The following is a 24203-nucleotide window of genomic DNA, read 5'->3' as shown; positions in this document are numbered from 1 at the left end:
GTTTATCCACTTTCAGAATAACTGCAAAGTATGAATTTAGGAACTTCATTCTATCTTTACTGCCATGACTCAGTGATTTTCCCCTTGCTGTAACTTTGCTACCCAGGTGGCTAATAATTTATCTGCCTCTCCTACTGAGATTTTTGAAGAAACTGATACTAGCCTTTCTGAACTGTTTTCTGATCTTTAAACAGGAGAAGCCTACATGAGGTTGAACAAGGTGTCTGAAGCTGAACACTGGTACATGGAGTCTCTGAGATCAAAGCCTGACCACATCCCAGCACATCTTACTTATGGCAAACTACTGACCTTGACGGTGAGAAAGTGCATCTGCTACCCAAATACACCGATGCATGTGACTGTTTCTGATTGATGTTTCCTTAAAGTGATTGTAAAGTCTTGTTTTTTTTTATTTCTATAAAAATAACAAACATGTTATACTTACCTACTCTGTTTCAGTGGTTTTGCACAGAGCAGCCTGGCTCCTCCTCTTCTCGGGTCCCTCTTCTGTGATCCTGGTCCCTCCCTCCTGCCGAGTGCCCCCACAGCAAGCAGCTTGCTATGGGGGCACCCGACCCGAGTCACAGCTTCCTGTGTCCATTCAGACACAGAACTGCAAAATAAAAAAAGTGTGGCGCTATAAACTATAAATGTCATTGGACACAGTGAAAATTATGTGACAAACCACTAGCATCAAGAACTATGATGTACTCCAAAAAGTACAATAACTGTGTACATGTTGATAGCAAAACAATGAAAAATGCTTACAAACTACATATAGTGCATTGTATACATATTGAAATACAAATAATAAAATAAAAAATGGTGATAAAAATAAAATCCAAAAAGTCCAACTGGTATAAACACCACTCATAATGCGAAAAAATAAAATCCACCAATGTTAGTTGAAACAAATGAGGGTGAAAAAGCCACCACCAAGGATCTAAGGGGGCTTGCCAAGACAAAATAATAAGAGACCAATGTCCACCTTGACGTTAAGATTAGACGACCAACTGGACCAAAACAGGTAAGTGGGAGTGTGGGAACAGCAAAGGTAAGCAGAAGAGCTGTTGATGGTTCAAGAGCCATCACCAAAGGTATAAGAGGTTATTGACTTGACAAGACTTACGTCATCCAAGTCAAAAAAAGCTTTGTGACCACCTGGTCAAAATGATGGATCTTCCTCGAATATCCTAAATGACTTCCGAATAGGAATGGCAATTCAACCTCCACAGTTATCCATACGTTATAGAAATTCCAAAAATGCCACGGACGGATAATCATAACCCATGCAAGAAATGGATAGAAAACTCACATAGCATAATACCGGACAGAAATGGGGCTCAGGTAAGTATTAGGGGGACTGAGGGGTGCTGCTGTACACAGAAGGCTTTTATATATATGCCATTCATGTAGGAACCCCCCCCCCCCCCCCCGTGGTGAGAAATAAAGCAGACCTAAACTGAAATGACATTTGACATTTATTTCAGCATTTATTGTGTAAACTGTAGATATAGTTTGAGTAGTTTACCTTGTACCGCAAATTGTTGAATTCAGCACTGCGCTGGTGGCAAGCATGTGACCAGTGCCAAAGCAAAATCATATGGTCTCTTTTAAAAAATGGAGGATGTGTATGTCAGTATGGCGATTGTACTGGGAATGCATAGTGAGCATGCTCTCATCACAGGGACCCTTGGCCATCCATAAATACAAATGTGTGGACACCCATCTTTAGTAATGAGCATGTGTTGCACGTGCAGCAAGAGGCCAAGCAAAAATAGATAGTATGTTACAATTCTTAGACAAGGACTTTTAGCTACTTCTACATTTTGAAAAGTTCAAGCAATTGAAACAGTTAAATGTAGCACTATATGATGTGAGTACAAAATATAAAGTTAAAAATTGTGATTCTTTGCTCAGTAAGAAGAACCAGGTATTCACAATTTTAGTTGTTCAGTCTGCTATACTTTCTTCACTTTTCCTTAACAGTATATAGATGTTGAGGTCAAGCTATAATAAATGGTTTGAAAAAGCTCAACTGGACCTCAAATGCCTAATAAAATATCAGCAGCAGTGTGAGCAGGTGACCAACCTTTTATGGATGTATACAAGCTCATTCTTTTATTTTCCATAGCTTTCCTTTGGGTATTGTAATGTAAGGTCTCCTGATCTGGTAGCATGATAAAGCCACCTAATCAAAAAAGATGGAAGAAGATGCAGTTCTGACCTGTGAATATTGTTATAACAGAGACGCTCTGTCTAGACTTTAAGTTCAAAGAATACGAGTTCTAGAGAATTTTCAGATACCCTTGAATCTCTGGTATTGAAATTACTGATGTCTTTATAGACATCTTGGGCAGAATTTCTTGAATGGCTGCCTATGATTTCACAGGCTGACAACAGGACTTTGTGAACAATACTGTTCATAGGCATGGTTTCCTGTAGCCCCAAAGCAGAAGCATGCACAGTTGGCTGACAACATTATCACAACATTAGGAACTTCTGATTTGTATTGTCACCCTATCACAGGATTGCCACAAGTAGAATCAACATATTTGTCAAAGGTTTACTCACTGCAGTTCAAAAAATGCTGCGCAGCAACATTAACAAAGCAAAAATTGAGATATTTGAAGAACATTTTTGGAATTTATATCTTATAGTTGTATTAGCGACAAAACACAATAAGACCCCTTTCACACTGGGGTGTTTTTCAGGCACTTTAGCGTTAAAAAAAGCGCCTGTAAAGCGCCTGAAAGAAGCCTCATCTGCAATCCCAATGTGAAAGCCTGAGTGCTTTCACACTGAGGCGCTGCGCTGGCAGGGCGTCTAAAAAAAGTCCTGCAAGCAGCTTCTTTGCAGCGCTTTAGGAGCGGTGAATACACCGCTCCTAAAGCGCCCCTTCCCATTGAAATCAATGGGAAGCGCCTGCAAAACGCCTTGGCAGAGGCGCTTTGTGGGCGCTTTTAACCCTTTATTCGGCCACTAGCGGGGGTTAAAAGCACCCCGCTAGCGCTCGAAAAACACTGGTAAAGTGGCGCGGAGCTTTACCAGCGTTTTTCGGGCACTGGCATTGTGAAAGTGCTCTAAGACCCTTTTCACACTGAGGCGTTTTTGCGGTGTTTTCGTGCTAAAAATAGCGCTATTAAAACGCTCATAAAATGCTCCCCATGCATCTCAATGGACCCTTTCATACTGAGGCGGTGCGTTGCAAGCAGCATCTTTGGAGCAGCTTTTGGGCATTGAAAAGCGCTTCAAAAACGCCTCTCTATTGAAATGAATTGAAAGCACTGTAAAAACGCCTGAATAGCGCCTATAATCCACCCTGAGCAGTCACATGATCTCACAAAAAGGTAAACATGCAAGCAGAAAAGAGAGCATCTACAACAACAGGACTGAAATTGTGATGTAGGGAGGTGGGGCTGTTCTTTGATGCCCATGCTTCAATAACCCCAAAAACGCGGTAAAAACGCAGTAATAGCACTAAGGCGTTTTTGAAGCGTCTCAGTGTGAAAGGGGTCTAAGACCCCTTTCACACCGAGGGTGTTTTGCAGGCGCTATAGCCTTAAAAATGGCGCCTGCAATCCGCCCTCAAACAGCTGCTCCATTGCCTCCAGTGTGAAAGCGCGAGGTCTTTCACACTGGAGTGGTACGCTGGCAAGACATCAGGAAAAGTCCTGCCAGCAGCTTCTTTGGAGCGGTGAAGGAGCGGTGTCTTTACCGCTCCTCCACTGCTGCTCCCCATTGAAATCAATGGGGCAGCGTGGCTATACCGCCGGCAAAACGCCGCTTTTGTGGGCAGTTTTAACCCTTTCTCAGCCGCTAGCGAGGGTTAAAAGTTCCCCGCTCGCGGTCGAAGTGCGCCGCAAATCCGTCGGTAAAACGCCGCTAAAAATAGTGGTGTTTTACCGCCAACGCTATGGGCGGCACAGTGTGAAAGGGGTCTAAGTGAGCAGTAACCCAACCCAACCCAACTCTCACATTCATGTGTAGTGGGAACAGGGCAAACATTGAGAGAGGCAGCAAAGTGATACTTTATACAGCAAGTGAGTAAACTTTACATGAAATGGGATTAGTATACGTTATCTGCCTGCAACCTCACAAGTGACTGCCTGTTTATTTACCGGTGGAGCTCTCGGAAGGTATGAGCTATGATGGGCAAATGTGGTGAGTTTATAGAAATGTAAGATGGGGTGTGCGGTAAATTGTGGGATGGTACTACTCTTCATACATTCAAATGCACGAGACATAAACTACTCAGTTTTGTATGTTGTCCTCTGCTACATTTTCTAAATTTCTAGTCATCACAGTATTGTCCTCTTAGAAGTTGTTTGTATCATTGTCCCCAAAGTGTACACTTAAATTTGCTTTATAGAAAACGTGTCTCTGGTCTACTATATTGTTTCTAGAAGCTGAGAGCAGAAAGGTGAAGTTTCCATTGGTTTCTGTGTGTAGAGAAGATAGGTTACAATCGGATTTGAACAATAAAACTGCTAAGGTCAGTCAGTTCATACTGCTTTTAGTCCTGAATACAATATACTGTATTAGTGATAATTGCTGCGCTATTATACAGCTTCAGTATCAGTGAAACACATGCTCAGTCCAATCTTTTATTATGTGCCTGCTCTGGTATATATCCTAAAGGAAAACTGTAATAATTTGGGGTCAAGTTTATTTTACTTTTTAAAAATGTGTACGTTTTTAAACTGATGTTTATACCTTGCAGACTGTAAGAAAGATAAATCACTGGCCTGGCTCATTTAGTTCTGCATGTCAATTCCACATTAAGTTACTGAGTACTGTAAACACTGATGGATGCTGATGAGGCTAAACTGATGGGCGCCGGTGAGGCTGAACTGATGGACGCCGGTGAGGCTGAACTGATGGACGCCGGTGAGGCTGATCTGATGGACGCCGGTGAGGCTGATCTGATGGACGCCGGTGAGGCTGAACTGATGGACGCCGGTGAGGCTGAACTGATGGACGCCGGTGAGGCTGAACTGATGGACGCCGGTGAGGCTGAACTGATGGACGCCGGTGAGGCTGAACTGATGGACGCCGGTGAGGCTGAACTGATGGACGCCGGTGAGGCTGAACTGATGGACGCCGGTGAGGCTGAACTGATGGACGCCGGTGAGGCTGAACTGATGGACGCCGGTGAGGCTGAACTGATGGACGCCGGTGAGGCTGAACTGATGGACGCCGGTGAGGCTGAACTGATGGACGCCGGTGAGGCTGAACTGATGGACGCCGGTGAGGCTGAACTGATGGACCCCGGTGAGGCTGAACTGATGGACGCCGCGCTGACGGCCGCTGATGGGGGCCACGTTGATGGGGGCCACGCTGACGAGCGCTGATGGGGCCGCGCTGATGGGGCTGCACTGATTATCGGGGCACTGATGGGGCTGCACTGATTATCGGGGCACTGATGGGGCTGCACCGATTATCGGGGCACTGATGGGGCTGCACCGATTATCGGGGCACTGATGGGGCTGCACCGATTATCGGGGCACTGATGGGGCTGCTAATCAGTGACCTGATTATCAGTGTAACTGCTGTACTTCCTGTTCCCTGGCAGGTACACAGACAGTGTGTGACGAAAGGAGAGCTGATAGCCAGGAAAGTCTGTTTACATATATGACAGCTGTGATTGGACACAGCTGATCACATGGTAAAGGGCTACTGTGAATGGCCCTTTACCCCATCTGTGATCAGCTGTATTCAAGGCACACAGCGATCACAGACACTTCTGATATGCGCCCCACGGGTCGCGCAGTAATCGCTTTCTCAGGGGGATGTCCATGGACGCCTTCCCAGAACTAAAAAGCTGCGCTGTAGCCATCTTTTGGCTATTGCGTGGGCGGGAAGTAGTTAAGTCCTGTAAGTTATGAGGTGGTGTCTCCATGGGTTGGACTTGTTTTTCCAGCACATCCCACAGATGCTCAATTGGATTTAGATCTGGAGAATTTGAAGGCCTCAAACTTGTCGTGTTCCTCAAACCATTATTGAATTTGTCAGACGAGGTCACCTTGTTCCAGGTCTCCATGGTCCAGTTCTGATACTCACATGCCCAACTGTAGGCACGTTTGGCTGTGGACACATGTCAGCATGGGTACCCTGATCAGTCTGTAGCTACGCACCCCATACGCAACAAACTGCGATGTGCTGTGTGTTCTGACACCTTTCTGTAGGAACCAGCATTAATATTTTCACCAATTTGATGGACTAGATTTGCCAACCTTTACTCCGTTTGCATCAATGGGCTTTGGCCACCCATGACCCTATTGCCAATTTGCCGGCTTGCCTACCTTGAACCATGTTTTGTAGGTCCTGACCACTGCAGTCAAGGAACATCCTACAAGAGCTGCAATTTTGGAAATGCCCTGGCCCAGTTGTCTAGCCATTACAATTCAGCTCTTGTCAAAGTTGCTCAAATTTTTATGCTTGCCCATTTTTTCTCCTTTCAACACATCAGCTTCAGGGACAACATGTTTACTCGCTGCCTAATAAGTCCCACCCACTTTGAAATGCCATTATAAATAGATAATCATTGGTACTTGTTTTTCAGGGGTTATAATGTTAATGCCTGATCGATGTATAATATGAATTATAAAATCATCTTTATTACATGCAGTCCTTCCAGCATGTACTTATGTATGATGCATACTTTGACCTTTTTGTTACCATTTCCCTTTCTTGTGCAGAACTAGATATTATCCACCAATCAATCACATATTGTATGTAGATCTAGTGAACAGTCTTTAAAAAAAAAAGGCCTTGCTAATCACAGATGCCATCCAGAGTGAATGTATAAGCAAGCAAAGTGTTGTAACTAAAATCCACTGATTTTTATTACAAAAATTATATATAAAACTAACAAGGTATACAATAATAAAGTTAAAAACAGAAAGATGACATGGGGCAGTTACAATACAGTAAATGGTCTGCTCATCTTGCGAGGTATCCCACTTCATCAGGACCATCTATGCCTTTACAAATATTCTCCCATCGTTCAGAATGAACTTGTGCTAAAAGAAAAAACAAACAAGCACATAAAATACACATCTTGAATTTGAAAAAGCTGTAATCCAAAGTATATCATTTTGCAATAAACAAAAAAAAAAATCCTGTCCAAAAACAGCAGAAAAAAAGAGGAGGGGACACATGGGCACAGCTCCCAAAATAGGGGACAAACAAAGAGCACCCATTGGCCCATGTCAGGACATTACAGGGCACCTGATAGCTGTAACAGGCCCAAGGTGCATGCAATAAGAAAGTTGTCTCAGTATTATCTATCCATAAATTATTGAACAAAGGGAGCCTGGTCTTACCGGAAATACAGGGCTAGCGATAAGGTCTTAATTGAAGGTCTGTAAAATAATAGGGGTATATAATTTGATGGTAACCCAGATTGGTATAAAATATCACATGGATGGAAACTATGAAGGCCCAAGGAGACTTCCCATGAAAAGGATTCAAAACAATAGGGGAAGGAGTTCCCTAATCGGCCAAATACAGACAAATAATAAATCTGGGGGAAAAAATATTTAAAAAGGGTCAAGGGAGGGAAATATAGAAAAGACCCCAGATTGCCTGCCAGCACAGACTGCCACACTAACTATATATATATATATATATATATATATATATATATATATATATATATATATATATAATGTATATAATATATTTATAATATGTGGGGGGGAAATTGGCAATAACGTGGCTGTCTCTCCACGACAGAAATGTACACAGCCAATGCTCCAATGTAATAAAGCTGAGGCCAAAAGGACATTTAAGTTTAAATATGGCGCTTGGGGTCCCCCCAGTGGCCGTCCCCACAATGAGGGCAGGTCGGAAATTAACACCCAATGCTGTGTGCCCAGGGCGTTTGGAGTAGGCTCCTTCCCACTCTCTATTTGGCACCAGCAAAATGCCGAAACTGGTCTTCTGACCGAATCTACTGCAAACTGGAAGTTGCTTCATCCAGGCCTGGAAGTGATACCATAGGTCAGGGCTGGTGTGGAACCGGAAGTTGAAAAAAAACTGGCAAAAAAACAGTTGACGGATGCTGAGGACAGTATCACATGGATCTTAAAACCGATATAAAATTAAAGATCCCTTTTTAAAAATTAAACCATTTTTCAGAGCGCATGTGCATTTAGTGTGACTGCAGAGAGGCTGAATCCTGTTTTTGTAGTGCATTCTGAAAGCAGTATTAAACCCCAAAGCAGTGACTTATTATATTGCAGCTTACCAATTATTAGAAATGATGGCTGCACTAGATATTTTTTATAGGCTTTCTATATTTTATTTTTACCTGGTGATCTTACCAGTAAGTATGTTGTTTTTTAAAAGAACAGGCTCTCTTGCAAATGCACTTTTACCACTGATAGGGGTGCTTTATCCAGAGAGGGAGGGATCACTCTAATACAGGAGGTATGTTACAAGCCAGATCACCAGGTGAAAACAGAGGGGAAAAAAAACCTAAAAAGAGAGAACTAATGCAGCAGCCACATTGGTAAGCTGAAATATATTACATTTTTGGTTTTGGGTTTAATACTTTAAGTTTTCCTGTGTAAAGGTGTACTTTGCATGACTGTATTTAGGGATGCATATATTGGCCGCTGAAAGCTATTGGGCGAAAATAGGATTATCAACATTTTGCCGATAAAAAAAAAAAAAGCGCAGATGATGGACAAAAAGATTAGCATAACTCGCATGTATTATAGCCTGTGGCATTCCATAATACGCAGCCTCCACAGACACTGCTCTGTCTCCGTAGCCACTACTTAGTGGTTTAGTCTTTTTTTTTTTTTCCCTCAGATTTCATTCCAACTCTAGCTGTTAATCTTATCATATCACTGTGCTACCAGCAAAGATGGACCATATCTGTGGTGTGGAAATATTTTTGTGTTATGATATATACTATTTTGCACAATAATTTTTATTTAAAGTTGAAATACATGAAACAGAATAACAGCCTTCTGTCGATTCTGTTGGTTAGTTCTATTTATTACTATTTCGCATAGTAACTTTGCAATTAAAAGGAAAACACGTTTACATGAAAATAGATTAGAGGCCTTTTAACATTCTGTTGGATCGTTTTATTCTTTTTAGTTATTGTTCAGCATTCTTAATTTATTAAATTTTATATATATGTGTAGTGCTGGTAGATTTTTATCTACAGCTGATAGGTAAATTTAGTGGGTCGCTTATTATAGGAAGTTAGATTCGCCTCTGTTCCAGCTTGGCTGACGTTGCATGCAGTTCCACATTGTGCCAGTGGGTATCGTTGTCACCATCGGCAGGTGTTGGAAAAGCAACGTGTTGAAGCGAATGAGTGCTCCTCTTTCCCGGAGATAACTCGGTGGAGGTGGTCCTCGGAGTTGCATTCTGGGAGAGGGTATTTATGGGACAGACGCCATGTTTTAGGGTTCGTTTTCAGCCACCTGCTGGCCCTCCTGGCCGACGGGGGTGCACTGGGAGTGCCACCTCGTGGTCCTCCGTTCCGGAGGCCCGCGTCGCTGCGGCGTATGGGTGGGCCCAGAAGCCTGTCTGGGGCCTACCATAGCAGCGGAGAAATGGTCCTGAGCTGTCTTTCCTGAGTAAAGAAGCTGGACAACCGAGGAGATCCCAGGGGAGGACCCGTCATGGAAGGATCATGCAGAGTGCTGGTCTGGAGAGGGGCCTGGTGACTCGGTTGGAGGACGCATTCCGAAGAAATCTTACAGTATAGTACTGCCGGGTTGGCTTAAAGGTTCAAGTACTGTATCTGACATTCTTTACAAACCAATACATCCTGTGGCAGAGGATCGTACGGGTTTTACCCCAGATAAGTCTGTGGCAGAGACTTTTGTTCGTGCTGGCTGCTAGACAAGTGAGAGATGTCTATCCAGGCGGGCAAAGATTGAATCCTACGAAAGGGGGACTATTCAATTGCAAGTGTTCAATTACAAAGAATGTTTTGAAGAAATACAACAGAAAGGTATTTGAGCTTCCCTGCAGCTTTCCTACTACCTCTTTCCTGCTACTTCCCTTATTTGTTTAATAAAGCATTGGAAAACCCACTCCAGTGTTTGGTGCTTATATCGTCCAGAGGTAGACTCAACGGAAACCTAGACCCGGTGTCGGTGAAACAGAGGTGTTGAGAGTGAAGGTAACAAGCTCGCTTACACCAGCAGCTCCACCGAGAGTTATTGCTACATATATACTGTATATATATATATATATATATATTATATTTATACTGTGTGTGTGTGTGTGTGTGTATATATATATATATATATATATATATGTGTGTATATATATATATATATACACACACACAGTATTTCACAAAAGTGAGTACACCCCTCACATTTTTGTAAATATTTTGTTATGTCTTTTTATGTGACAAGACTGAAGAAATGACACTTGGCTACAATTTAAAGTAGTGAGTGTACAGCTTGTATAACAGTGTAAATTTGCTGTCCCCTCAAAATAACTCAACACACAGCCATTAATTTCCAAACCGCTAGCGACAAAAGTGAGTACGCCCCCTATGTGAAAATGTCAAAATTGGGCTTAATTAGCCATTTTCCTTCCCCGGTGTCATGTGACTTGTTATGCCCCGTACACACGGTCGGACTTTGTTCGGACATTCCGACAACAAAATTCTAGGATTTTTTCCGACGGATGTTGGCTCAAACTTGTCTTGCATACACACGGTCACACAAAGTTGTCGGAAAATCCGATCGTTTTAAACGCGGTGACGTAAAACATGTACGTCGGGACTATAAACGGGGCAGTGGCCAATAGCTTTCATCTCTTTATTTATTCTGAGCATGCGTGGCACTTTGTCTGTCGGATTTGTGTACACACGATCGGAATTTCCGACAACGGATTTTGTTGTCGGAAAATTTTATCTCCTGCTCTCCAACTTTGTGTGTCGGAAAATCCGATGGAAAATGTCCGATGGAGCCCACACACGGTCGGAATTTCCGACAACACGCTCCGATCGGACATTTTCCATCGGAAAATCCGACCGTGTGTACGGGGCATTAGTGTTACAAGGTCTCAGGTGTGAATGGGGAGCAGGTGTATCAAATTTGTTATCGCTCTCACTCTCTCATACTGGTTACTGGAAGTTCAACCTGGCACCTCATGGCAAAGAACTCTCTGAGGACCTGAAAAAAAAGAATTGTTGCTCTAGATAAAGATGGCCTAGGCTTTAAGAAGAATGCCACTCAGAAACTGAGCTGCAGCACGGTGGCCAAGACCATACAGTGGTTTAACAGGACAGGTTCCACTCAGAACAGGCCTCGCCGTGCTCGACCAAAGAAGTTGAGTGCACGTGCTCAGCGTCCTATCCAGGGGTTATCTTTGGGAAATAGACATATGAGTGCTGCCAGCATTGCTGCAGAGGTTGAAGGGGTGGGGGGTCAGCCTGTCAGTGCTCAGACCATATGGTGCACACTGCATCAAATGGAAGCCTCTTCTAAAGATGATGCACAAGAAATCCCGCAGTTTGCTGAAGACAAGCAGACTAAGAACATGGATTACTGGAACCATGTCCTGTGGTCTGATGAGACCAAGATAAACTTATTTGGTTCAGATGGTGTCAAACATGTGTGGCCAATACCAGGTGAGGAGTACAAAGACAAGTGTGTCTTGCCTACAGTCAAGCATGGTGGTGGGAGTGTCATGGTCTAGGGCTGCATGAGTGCTGCCGGCACTGGGGAGCTACAGTTCATTGAGAGAACCATGAATGCCAATATGTACTGTGACATACTAAAGCAGAGCATGATCCTCTCCCTTCGGAAACTGGGTCGCAGGGCAGTATTCCAACATGATTACGACCCCAAACACACCTGCAAGATGACCACTGCCTTGCTAAAGCAGCTGAGGGTAAAGGTGAGTGGGGCATCCTCAAATGGAAGGTGGAGGAGCGCAAGGTCTCTAACATCCACCAGCTCTGTGATGTCTTCATGAAGGAGTGGAAGAGGACTCCAGTGGCAACCTGTGAAGCTCTGGTGAACGCCATGCCTAAGAGGGTTAAGGCAGTGTTTTTAAAATAATGGTGGCCACACAAAATATTGACACTTTGGGCCCAATTTGGACATTTTCACTTTGGGGTGTACTCACTTTTGTTTCCAGCGGTTTAGACATTAGTGGCTGTGTGAGTTTTTGTTGAGGGGACAACAAATTTATACTGTTATACAAGCTGTACACACGCGCATTGTGGCAAAGTGTCGTTCTTCAGTCTTGTCACATGAAAAGATATAATAAAATACAAAAATGTGAGGAGTGTACTCACTTTTTTGAGATACTGTGTGCGTATATATATGTGTGTCTGTATGTGTGTATATATGAATGTGTGTGTGTGTATGTGTATATATATATATATATATATATATATGTATAATGTGTGTGTGTGTGTATGTGTATATATATATATATATATATATATGTATATATTACCAAAAGTATTGGGATGCCTGCCTTTACACGCACATTAACTTTAATGGCATTCCAGTCTTAGTTCGCAGGGTTCAATATTGAGTTGGCCCACCCTTTGCAGCTATAACAGCTTCAACTCTTCTAGGAAGGCTGTCAACAAGGTCTAGGAGTGTGTCTATAGATATGTTTGACTACACTTCCAAAAGTGCATTTGTGAGGTCAGGCACTGATGTTGGACAAGTAGGCCTGGCTCGCAGTCTTATCTCTAATTCATCCCAAAGGTGTTCTGTCAGTTTGAGGTCAGGACTCTGCGCAGGCTAGTCAAGTTCCTCCTCCCCAAACTTGCTCATCCATGTCCTTTATGGACCTTGTTTGTGCACTGGTACGCAGTCATGTTGGAACAGAAAGGGGCATCCCCAAACTGTTCCCACAAATTTGGAAGGATGAAATTTTCCAAAATGTCTTGGTATGCTGACGCCTTAAGAGTTCCCTTCACTGGAACTAAGGGGCCAAGGCCAACCCATGAAAAATAACCCCACACCTTAATCCCCCCTCCGCCAAATAATTTGGACCAGTGCATAAAGCAAGGTCCATAAAGACATGGATGAGTGAGTTTGGGCTGGAGGAACTTGACTGGCCTGCACAGTCATGATCTCAATCCAATAGAACACCTTTGGTATAAATTAGAGCGGAGACTGTGAGCCAGGTCTTCTGTGAGCCAGGCCTTCTTCTGCGAGCCTGACCTCACAAATGCACTTCTGGAAGAATGGTCAAACATTCCCATAGACACCATCCTAAACCTTGTGGACAGCCTTCCCAGAAGAGCTGAAGCTGTTACAGTATAGCTGCAAAGGGTGGGCCAACTCAATATTGAACCCTACGGATTAAGGCTTGGAGGCCTTTTAAGTTCATGTGTGTGTGTAATGGCAGGAATCCCAATACTTTTGGGAATTGTGTGTGTGTGCGTGTAAATATATATATATATATATATATATATATATATATATATATATATATATATTCTGAAATAGTTCTAAGCTATTTTTGGAGACAGCATAGGAAAAGATTTTATTTAAGACATACATTTTTCTATTTCCTCAGTGTTTGGCTTTGTTGTTTCATTATTTTTACATTGTTTGTCAGTTTTGGCATACTTTCCTGTACAAAAATATCCATATGCAATTTAGACACCTGGCTTTTGTTTGTGCTGGCAAAACATTTTAATGTTTTGATGGCTTAGAAATGTGATTAATAGGATTTCAGGTTACAGGGGCCTACATTTAAAGTAGTGACATCAAAATGTATCTGACTTTTCCTACAGTGATTTCTGAGAAGTTTTAAAATGCTTAAATGTGCCTAAGATATCTATGCAATTGTTGTAAATATTATACAGCCTGTTCCCTATTCATGGAAAAGAATGGGAGCAAGAAACCATAGACGTGCATAAAGGTCAACTCCAGGTTGGGCACATAGCTGTCTCCCCCCCCCCCCCCGCCCTCCATTCTTGCCAGCTGTCTTTTCAGTCATATGACACATAGGCCACTCCTCTCCCCTACTGTGGTCCTCATTCCTGTACTGAAAAGTGCTTACAAATGGATGTGTAAGTGCCATTCAGTTCAGCAGTACTGTGAACCTAGGATGGCATTAAAAACTAACAGCCTCAACACCCCTGCGTCACAATATTTTTCAACCTGCAAGACCAGTGGAATAGCAAGAGAGAACCCTGAACCTTTAAGGGACAACACCAAAAGTGGGTGGGCGGAGTATTGCAGCAAAAGCAGTGTGTGTGTTTGTTTTTTTTTTTTTTCAATCTTTGAGCACTACTGGGTTTTTATTTTGCAGTATAGTAAAGCCTAGTACACACGGCCCCATGTGTACTGCAGTCGGTTCATCAGAATGTGGCTGTTCAGCTTCTGTCGTAGGGGCATGACTGAAAAAGCTCTGGCTCCTAATCAGCATGCTCAGCCAATGGCTGAGCGTGCTAGCTGGAGTGTTCTGGTGATGGGGGGGGGGCTGTCCCTGTCAGAACACAATAGAACACCAGGGGAGATCGCTGTACTAACTTTGGACAGTTAGTACGGTAGCTCCTCCTGAGCTGTCAGGTTTTTTTTCATTCAGCCTTGCTGTGTTGAGCGGAGAGAAAAGCTACTAATATGCACAAGGCTTTAGGCTTTAAACAAAGCTTTAATCTGTTGGAGTAACACTTCATCTGCCCTACTTTACCTTATTGCCTCTATGCAGTGCTTAATGCTTGAGTGGCTGGTCGCCACGCCCTGTCACTGTCACATGGAAGTGTGGTGCCTAGCTGTGTACAAATACTGCCTTTTTAAGAAGTGTGTTTTTGTAGAAGATCTTTGAATATATAAATTGTGAGGAAGCCAGATTGGGTGAAAAATTGGATACTGCTTGCTATATATAGAAAGTTTTACTTTCTTTTCTTCTAACTGCTGGCATGTTTACTTCAAAAATTAACATATGTATTTATAGTATCTTTGGGCTATAACAGGCATCTTTGCTTACTACTGCAGCTGAATTTTGGACTTTTGTATGCAACAGCTTCTAGCAAAAGATATGTTCAATTTTTAACGCAAAAACACTAGGAAGATATTCTTATCCAATCACTCTTCTGGCTCACTTTTCTGGCATGATATGCCTGTAATTACAGTGGTCTTTGCTTTGGGTTGGCTTATTTAATGAACCACTAAACAGAGGCATTTTTTGGCAGATTTAACATCTTTATTGGATATTTTTGCTGTGCACATCTGCATTTTCCTTATGAAAAGAACACATATCATTTAAAAGTTGAGCTTTCATGAGTATTTGGTTCTAATTATAAATAAAATTCATACTAAAGTTAAATAGAGTAGCCTTTTTGACATAGGCCTTGTTCACTAGGGGCGAATAGCAATGTGCCTTGTGCAGGTCTGTCTTTTACTGACATGAAGATGCATAGGTGCTGTGTGCATGCCCATTCTGGCATCCCATTTTACTCTTTTGGGACACAGAGCTGAATGGACAAAGCCAGTGTGTCCATATGGTATGAGGGAGCAAAAACAAGTCCCCAAACTCCTCCTGTGCCATAAAAGTGGTCATGCTTCCAAGAGAGCACAACAGTTCATATCTTGACCTATTGGCTAGAGTTGCTTTTTAATAACATAATAATAGATTTAAAAATGTCGTTATAATGCCTGTATTGAAAACCCTGTCAGATTTATCTGCGACCTGTGTTTAATTAGGAAGATTTCCCTTTTCTTCCATTTTTATAAGCACATTAGTAAACATAAGGAAATCGGTCCAAATAGCTGAAAATTCTCTCTTAAGACAGTTGCCACTGTATGCAGTATATAACAGTGGAACTTCTCTAAAATGCATTTTTTTAATACAACTAATAAAGTTCATTTTGAACACATACCAGTGAATTTGCACGGTCATCTTTTATTCTGTATTAATGTTTGCACAAGGACCATGCTAGAGATTCCTGTAAGATTAAAGAGCTGCCTGCAAGCTAACATGTATCATCACTATATACCTAACCAGTACTATAAGTACTTTTAGAAGTTCAGCGCTTCTTCACCCCCACAACCCCCCCCCCAACAACAGAAACATGTGAAAGTGCTGTAGATGTTGTTTTTCTTGTTGCCAACTGAGCCTCTAGTTAATCTATAAGCAGGATTAATAGGTAGTTACTGCAGATAATTAAGATGAAGAGCAGTAACACAGTATCTGGTCTGGAATTCCAGGCTGTGTGTCCATCACTTTAAAATTAGTCCTCACTGACCTCAGTAGCTATAGGCATTGTGGAGAAATTCATCTTTAAATTTCACAACGAGAGCACTGAAATCATTGCTCATTACCCCCTTTACATTCTATGTGGAGCTGAATCTAAGCACTGGGTTGCCTTTGGGTGTTCACACTAAAATATAATAGGCCTCTCAAGATTGTGTTTATAATATCATTTCAGTATTGCTTTCAATTAGACCCCTTTCACACTGGGGCATTTTTCAGGCGCTTTAGCACTAAAAATAGCGCCTGTAAAGCGCCTGAAAAATGCCTTATCTGCAGCCCCAGTGCAAGAGCCAGAGTGCTTTCACACTGGGGCGGCATGCTTGCAGGACGTTAGAAAAAGTCCTGCAAGCAGCATCTTTGGGGCGGTTTACGAGCGAGGTGTATAAATCGCTCCTCCACTGTCCCTACCCATTGGAATGCATGAGCAACTTCGGCCAAGCGAATGCAAAGCGCTTTGGCAGCGGAGCTACACGGGCATTTTTAACCCTTTTTAACCCCTTCTAGGGGGTTAAAAGCCCCCCCGCTCCCGCTGAAGTGCTGCTATAACAGAGGTAAAGCACCACTAAAGCTAGCGGCGCTTTACCGCTATCGCTCCCACCGCCCCAGTGTGAAAGGGCTCTTAATGTATTTGTACTAGTCCAGCTGCAAAATAAATTTTATTTTTTAATATTGATAACTATGAATTATTTTGTCGAGAGCATTACCACTGGGAGTTCTGTCATTTGTGTCGTTTAAAAATATGATGCCATGATCTACCTCAACCCTTAAAGTGTTAAACCCACAACAGTAAAATTTGTCTGTATATGCACTAATCTATGTTATACTCACTGTGGAACCTAATGGATTAATCCTCCGCATTGTGTAAAAAGACTGTTTGATTTTGTCATCTCTGATCTTCCCCTTCTTTAACTGTCTCCATCTCCTGATAGTACAGAGCCTTGGAGGCACTCTGCACATGCTCTGTTTGGTGTATATTGCAACAGGTTTTGTTTTGTTTTTTTTGGGGAGGGTGCATGTGATCAGCACAGGGCCGACCCGCACTGTCTAGACAGAGGGTCAGGGGTCCTGCAGCCTCAAAGGATAGTCATGTCAAGTCATAAGACTGCTACATACTGCTGATGAGAAGTTATTTAGCAGTTTAAATTTACTGAAATAATTTCAAGCCATCTGAATGTAAACCTAAGGAAAAAGTATGGTACGCTAAAATATTCATAATTTTGTTTTCAGGGACGTAAAGGTGAAGCTGAGCGTTACTTTTTAAAAGCAATACAGCTGGATCCCACCAAAGGAAACTGTTACATGCATTATGGTAAGTCATTGCAACACTTTTCCTTTCTGGAAACGTTTAATGGCTGAGGTTGTGCATAATTTTTAGAACTATGTTTTTAACAATAATTAATCTATGTGTGAAGCAGCAATTGAATTTATGTACATTTCTGTTTATGTACAGCTCCTTTCCAGCTGCTACTAATCACATGCTTGACCCTAGAGATACATTTTTTTATGGATTTGAGGAGCCCGTCTAGAGTTAATTGTAACACTTACAAAGTTTAGCTTAGGACATAGAGATTCTCCATTTTTTTTCTCCATACAAACCCTGTGCTGCTAATTGCCCCACTGTAATGATTTCTGGTGATAAGGCTAGTAGCTGTATTGCTTTTTTTCTTTAGTTACGTAAATGATGATGCAGCAGACTAGGTATAGGATCTTCAAGATGGGGCAAAAGTTTAGGAACTTGGTTCTGTCTTTTCTACAAGGTCCATAGGGTTGAAAGCCAAGTAATTGCATGGCAATTATCTTTTGAGCATGTAATTAAATAAAGCTGTGTGTGATCTTAATTGTGAAGGGATCCATCACTTTATGGGGGGGGTGACAGAGTTGTGCAACCACAAGCCCACGAGCTTGCACAGCTTTTCTAAATTTACCACATGCAGCAGATGCTGTTCCCAATTAAGCCACTTGGGTAATTAGGAGCAATCCATTTTCTGTTCTGTGGCTGTAAAAGCAGGGCTGCTGTTGGAAATCATGGGGCCCCATACAGCCTTGCTGATGGGGCCCTCATGCTCAAACCCCCACCTACACATCGGCACCCCCAGTCTACCGCCACCCCCTACCCGGTATTTTTAAGCTAGTTCACACTTTTGCTCTCTGAAGAGTGTTCTGCATCTGGATTCCTCTTCAGCAAACATTTGGCAAACAGTAAGGAGGTGTTGCATCACCTCCTCACCACCTGTTTTAATCTCTTAAAAACCCTGATAGCAGTTGAATGGGATCGAGTTCAGTGGGGAATATGGTGGGTGGTGACAGTGCTGAAGGGGACAGATGTCCATGTTTTTGTCATCTGTACCTGCATAGTTTGTTTGCATACACACAGCAGACGGGGTGGACTTGTAATGGCTCTATGGGTGGCCATATGTAAAACGGATTTGTGGCTATTAACATCAGGCTACCTCTGATTCGTCAAATTTAGGTCTGAAAAAATACAAAAGAATGCAGTCCTTTTTCTTTTTACTTTCTGGACCTGAATGGACTCAGAGGTACACACATGTAAACAGACACAAGTTCATTTACATCTGGCTACCTGTAAACCTACATGGAGCTTTCAATCAGGTCTGCATGAAAAACTGACAGGTCGACCTAATTTGAAAGCTTGGGTGAATAGTTCCTAAAGGGAAGGGGAGGGGTTGGGGGCAGTAAAAATGCAGCTCACCCCCCCCCAAATGCAAGTGCTCATTAGCTCATGCTAATGATTATCATCTTTACGATGATCACAGCACACTGCAGGTGCACGATGGCTCTGTCTCAGTGTTGAATGACTGTTGGGTGCTGATGTTATGACTCTACTAGGTGTTACACTGTACAGTCTTAACAAAGTCAGTACTCCACAGCTACAGTATGTGACACTGTGACAGAGCCATAGCGGACTTGCTGTGCTGTGATCATTATAGTGATAATGATCATTAGCATACAGTGGGGAGTCTGGGGACTGCACCTTCCTTCCAGAGTAAAAAGCATGCTGCCTGTCACTGTGTGCTGCTTACCTGTGCACCGCCACCCACCGCCGAGATTGCAGATCTGCGCCCCCTCAGCCACATACAAGAACATATTTGAGGGGCACACCATACAATGCGTTTAGTGGGGGTGTGGTCTAGTAAAATCAATTTCTTTAGGCAGGAATTAATAAAGCTGTCAGGGTCCCCCTGTTTTGCTGATGGGGCCTGGGCCTGGTACAAGAGGATTGGTTGTACTGCTTTATCAGCAGCCCTGTGTGAGAGGCATGGCACACAAGACAGGGAATGAAGCTCCATGTGGCAATCTCACAGCTGCCCCTGCCTCCTGCTTGGCTCATAGCGGAGGGAGGAGGAGGAGGGTGTCAACCCTGTGCAATTTCATCTTGTGATGTGTAATCACTGCACACAGAGAGAGGGAGATGTGAGCTGTCTGCTTGCAGCTCACATCCTGTATGACAAGGCTGCACCTGGTGAGAATCTGAAAAGTGTTGTATTCCCTTCCTTAGACCTGCTCTCTTTTCTTTTTTACTCTGAAACAGAGACCGGCATAGGTAGACCTGAAAAAGGTCTGCTATCTGCTCTGTTATAATGGAGCAGGAGGCTTAGTTATTTCCCTAGACTGTCTCTAAGATTCTGTTATAAATAGAATGTTATTCAAAAAATGCCTTTTGCATATTATATGACCGCTGATTGTGGCCGGTGTATTGCACATTAACATTCATTACAAATTTAGGAATGTTAACTAATCAACTACAGTGTATTAGTAGTTGTGTTAAGTTAAGAGAGGTTTTAACGCTCCTTTACTTTTCATCAGGCATTATGAGGAGGTTTAACCAAAATATATAAAAAAACAAATTTCTTTCTGAGTTTAGGCCGATATGTATTCTTCTACATATTTTTGTTTAAAAAAAAAATCGCAATAAGCGTATATTGATTGGTTTGCGCAAAAATCTTTAATTTTTATTATGACTGCGACATTATGGCAGACACATCGGACACTTTTGACACTATTTTGGGACCATTGTCATTTATGCAGCAATCAGTGCTATAAAAATGCACTGATTATTGTGTAAATTACGCTGGCAGGGAAGGGGTTAAACACTAGGGGGCGATCAAGGGGTTAAGTGTGTCCTAGGGAGTGATTCTAACTGTAGGGGGGATTGTCTCACTAGAACATGAGAGAGATCACTGCTCCCGATGACAGGGAGCAGTAGATCTCTGTCATGTTACTAGGCAGAACAGGGAAATGCCTTGTTTACATAGGCATCTCCTCGTTCTGCCACTCCGTGACATAATCACAGGCCCCCGGTGGACATCGAGTCCACGGGACCTGCAGGCATGCTCATGGAGTACGCGACAGGTGGTGCGCGCCCACTATGCCGCAATTTAAAGGGGACGTACCTGTATGCACATTTGCCCAGCCTATGCTTTAGAGGGGATGGGAAGGCGCCAGTAGAGCAGGAACGATTGAAGATAATGAGAGTTAGGGAGCATAGGATAGAGAAAGAGGGTGACCGTCGTAGTTGTTAAGGAACATGGTTCAGTGGACAGGTAGTAAGGCAGGCAAGTTTGACAACCTTTTCTGTAGTAACAAGATCAAAAGAGGAAAGTATGTGGTTCTGTACAGGGTATGTTAAGTGGGATAGATAGCTGAGTGGAGATGTCCTCAGAAATTGCATCAATTTTGTTTTTAAAGTGATTGGCAATCTCCTGAGCTGTGAGTGAGCTCAATGTTTGAGGTCAGAGGGTATCCCCACCCACCACTCCTATACATTTGATCAAAAATCCAGCAATAAAACAAAATAAAAACACAGGAAGTGGTACATGAATGCATAAATACTGTCATTTTGGTGATCACACAGGTTTCAGCATCCTAACTTTAGGAGCTGCCAGCTGTTTTCTACCTTAATTTTTTTTTTTTTTTACTTTTTTGAGCGTATCTTATGAGTGAATAGCTGTATATAATTATGATTGCTCTTTTAAATGTAAAATGTAAATTCTACTGATATAGGCCTTCTAAAAAAAAGTGCAATCATACCACATCAGATGTTTAGGATATTTAATGGCCTAAATTATCTTTAAAAGGATGGGTGAGTTTTTGAAGCTTTAATTTACTTTGATAAATTTGCATGAATTAAATGGAAGATTGAAGCTTGCTGGGTTTTAGAAGACTGTTGTCAATAAACCAGCTTTGCTTACCCTTCTGTGGAGTGACTTTTTTCCTTCAATTGCTTTAAATGATGTCAGAACCTGATTTATTATCCCCAACATCAAAGCAAAACTGTAACACGATCCACCAAAATCATCCATAAAACCTTATAACCGATGCTTTGCAATCTTTGTAGTCTGTTGCAGTGGCAATTACTGTTAGTGATCCTTTCAACCCTTGCATTTTACAATGGCTTGGAAAATAAATTAGCTCAATTTGTCCTCATTCGGATAGTGAGGATTAATCTTTGCAGTTTGACTTTTCTCTAGAAAGTTAACTGTCTCTGCTGCCTTTGAGACACTTTCATTAATTAAAAACAAAGGTGTATTTAAGTTGAATGTCTAAATAAGGAAGAATTATTATGGGTCTAATTTTATCCTGTTTACTCATTCATATAAACTGTACTGTGTCACATGAAAATTAAAGTGTTTTCACTTTTAACAATGATATACATTGTCCAATGTGTAATGCAACTGGTTGGCTGAATGTCTGGTAACATATGTTCTAGAATCTTTTGGAAGTACTAAAATACAAATGCTGACTACAATCTGAAGTTGTGTTTGGCCCTGTTGCTTTTTGCGCTATAAATGAAAAGACTGAATTTTTTGTAAAAAAAAATGCATTTTCTTCGTTTTGGTTATAAAATTTTGCAAATTAGTAATGTTTCTTTATAAATTTTGGCCAAAAGTTATACTGCTACATATCTTTGCTAAAAATAACCCAAATAAGTATATATTATTTGGTCTTTGTTAAAGTTAAAGTATACAAGCTATGGTGGCAATCATTGAAAATTGATCACACCAAACTGACGGCAGGAGTCCTGAGGACCCGACGATCATGGACATTGCCGGGGGCGCGTAGAAAGCGTGATTCTGGGATGGCCCATTCGGCAAGTGATTAAAGACCCCAAAACCTGTGACCTGTGTTTACTGCCAACAGCTAATCTGAATTAAAGGGGCTTACAAATCATAAACATTTGGCCTTAATCTAAGAAAACTGATTCACTGGTCTAGTGCGCTTTAAAATGTGCAGTCTGCCTCAAAAAAACAACATAACCTTTTTTAAATAAATCTGTAGAGGGAACATTTACATAGTATGCTTGCCATTCTTCTGGTTTCCACCCACAGAGCCTAGGTGCTGGTAACCTCTTCCTTTTTTCTCCAAGACCTGGAGATTGTAGAGTACTCAAAATCTCGCTGAGAAGGTGCTCCAGCATCTTCTTGCAAGACTCAGAGCACTCAGCGTTTCCGGTGATCTCATTACAGGTGCCCTCTGCACCATGGAAGCCAGAAGAAAGTTTAGTTTGCTATGTTTGTTTGTTCTTATGTTGCTTTTTACCTAATGCCCTTATAGAAGCTTTCATCCAGAGAAATCTGAAAAGTTTGAACTAGCATATTAAATCAAGATGATGCACTGCACCGCGAAGAATGACAGCCCTGTATCTTAAAAAAAAAAAAAAAATCAGTTGTCATAATTCTACCCTCACACACTCTGTAGATCCAAATCAGATTAAAAGTAGAAGTTCTGCATTAAGCACTCCTCACCACCTTACAGGCCACATTTGGCATGTAATTTTTTTGGGAGGGAGTGTGTACCTAGTTTTGACAAGAAAGGAAGGGTAACCCCTGGAGGTCGCACATCTATGGTGTCTTATTGCAATAAATAGAGTGGCAAGCTGACCAGGCCATGCCCCACATGCATTTCAGTCTGCCCCCCAGAGTTTAGTCATTGGGATAAACCGAGTTTTGACAGGTACCCAGCTCCCACTTTCACTCAAGGCTGCCTAGGCGAATCGAACAGAAGTTCTCCTCTCCCCCTCTTTCCCTGCAATCTTCTGGGACACGTTGCAGGTCCCAGAAGATTGCCTGGCCATGCATGCGCAGTGCGCACCCGACTGTGAAGCTGCAGGCTGTCACAGTCGGATGTCCACACTTGTGATGCCGGGGAGAGGCGTAGGCGAGAATCCAGGGTTTGGGCGGCCGCATTGCTGGATTGTGGGACAAGTGAGTGTGTGTTTATTAATGGTCATCAGCTCCACTTTTTATAGCTGCTGACTTTTAATAAACATAAAAATGGCTGGAACTCCGCTTTGAGGGGGAGTTTTGCTCCCTTATTTCAGATTTGCTGTTGGCAGAGAATCTTACCTAAAAACACTACTCACAGCGTGGGTTTTACAACACTAACATAGATGAAACAAGTGTGAATGAGTATCTGATATCCATCAGGTTTTTTCAGCATTAACTGCCTAATAATACAGTGAACTGTATACGTTACTACATCTATGAGTCGTGAATTTTTGAAGGAGTAATAGCATTGGATGCAGCATTTAAAGTAGTACTGTGATAACACATGAATTGATATAAGCTAAACATAAAAACCTAAAGAGGTAGCGCTGTGAGTAGTGTTTTTAGTAGTTTGAGGTTTATGGCTTAGTAACAGCAGCAAACCCATCTTCAGGTGAATATTGTATATACACATAAGTTACTATTGGGGGTTTCATTTATCATAGTTTCTTTGGATTTAATAATGGATGAGATATAATATTAGGTTAACATAATGAAATAAGGGGGTTGCGCTGTAACCATTTGGATATAAGCAGTGCTGTGTCTTGGCCTAGACCGACAAGGCCTAGGGCAGAACTTGGGGGGGTCGTCAAAAAAGCCGCTCCCGCATTATTAAAAAAAACCCCGACCCGTCCTCCCGATTCCCAGCTCTCGTGGCCGCCTCCCACACAAATATAGCACCCGGCACGATGGCCT

General features: G+C 42.3%; 1 protein-coding gene across 2 annotated transcripts in view; it reads left to right on the top strand.

The window, feature by feature from the left end:
- TMTC2 (transmembrane O-mannosyltransferase targeting cadherins 2) overlaps window positions 1-24203 on the top strand; it is a 422005-nt gene that overhangs the window by 321148 nt on the left and 76654 nt on the right. For both annotated transcript variants that reach the window (XM_073620217.1, XM_073620218.1), the window contains 2 exons: window positions 195-316; window positions 17452-17533. In XM_073620217.1, coding sequence (XP_073476318.1) covers window positions 195-316; window positions 17452-17533 — 204 coding nt within the window. The remainder of the gene's footprint in view (window positions 1-194; window positions 317-17451; window positions 17534-24203) is intronic.

This window comes from Aquarana catesbeiana, linkage group LG03, assembly GCF_042186555.1.
Source record: "Aquarana catesbeiana isolate 2022-GZ linkage group LG03, ASM4218655v1, whole genome shotgun sequence".
In the NCBI taxonomy this organism is placed as follows: Eukaryota; Metazoa; Chordata; class Amphibia; order Anura; family Ranidae; genus Aquarana; species Aquarana catesbeiana.
Note: the sequence above shows the minus strand (reverse complement) of the source record. Positions and strands in the feature narration are given on the sequence as shown.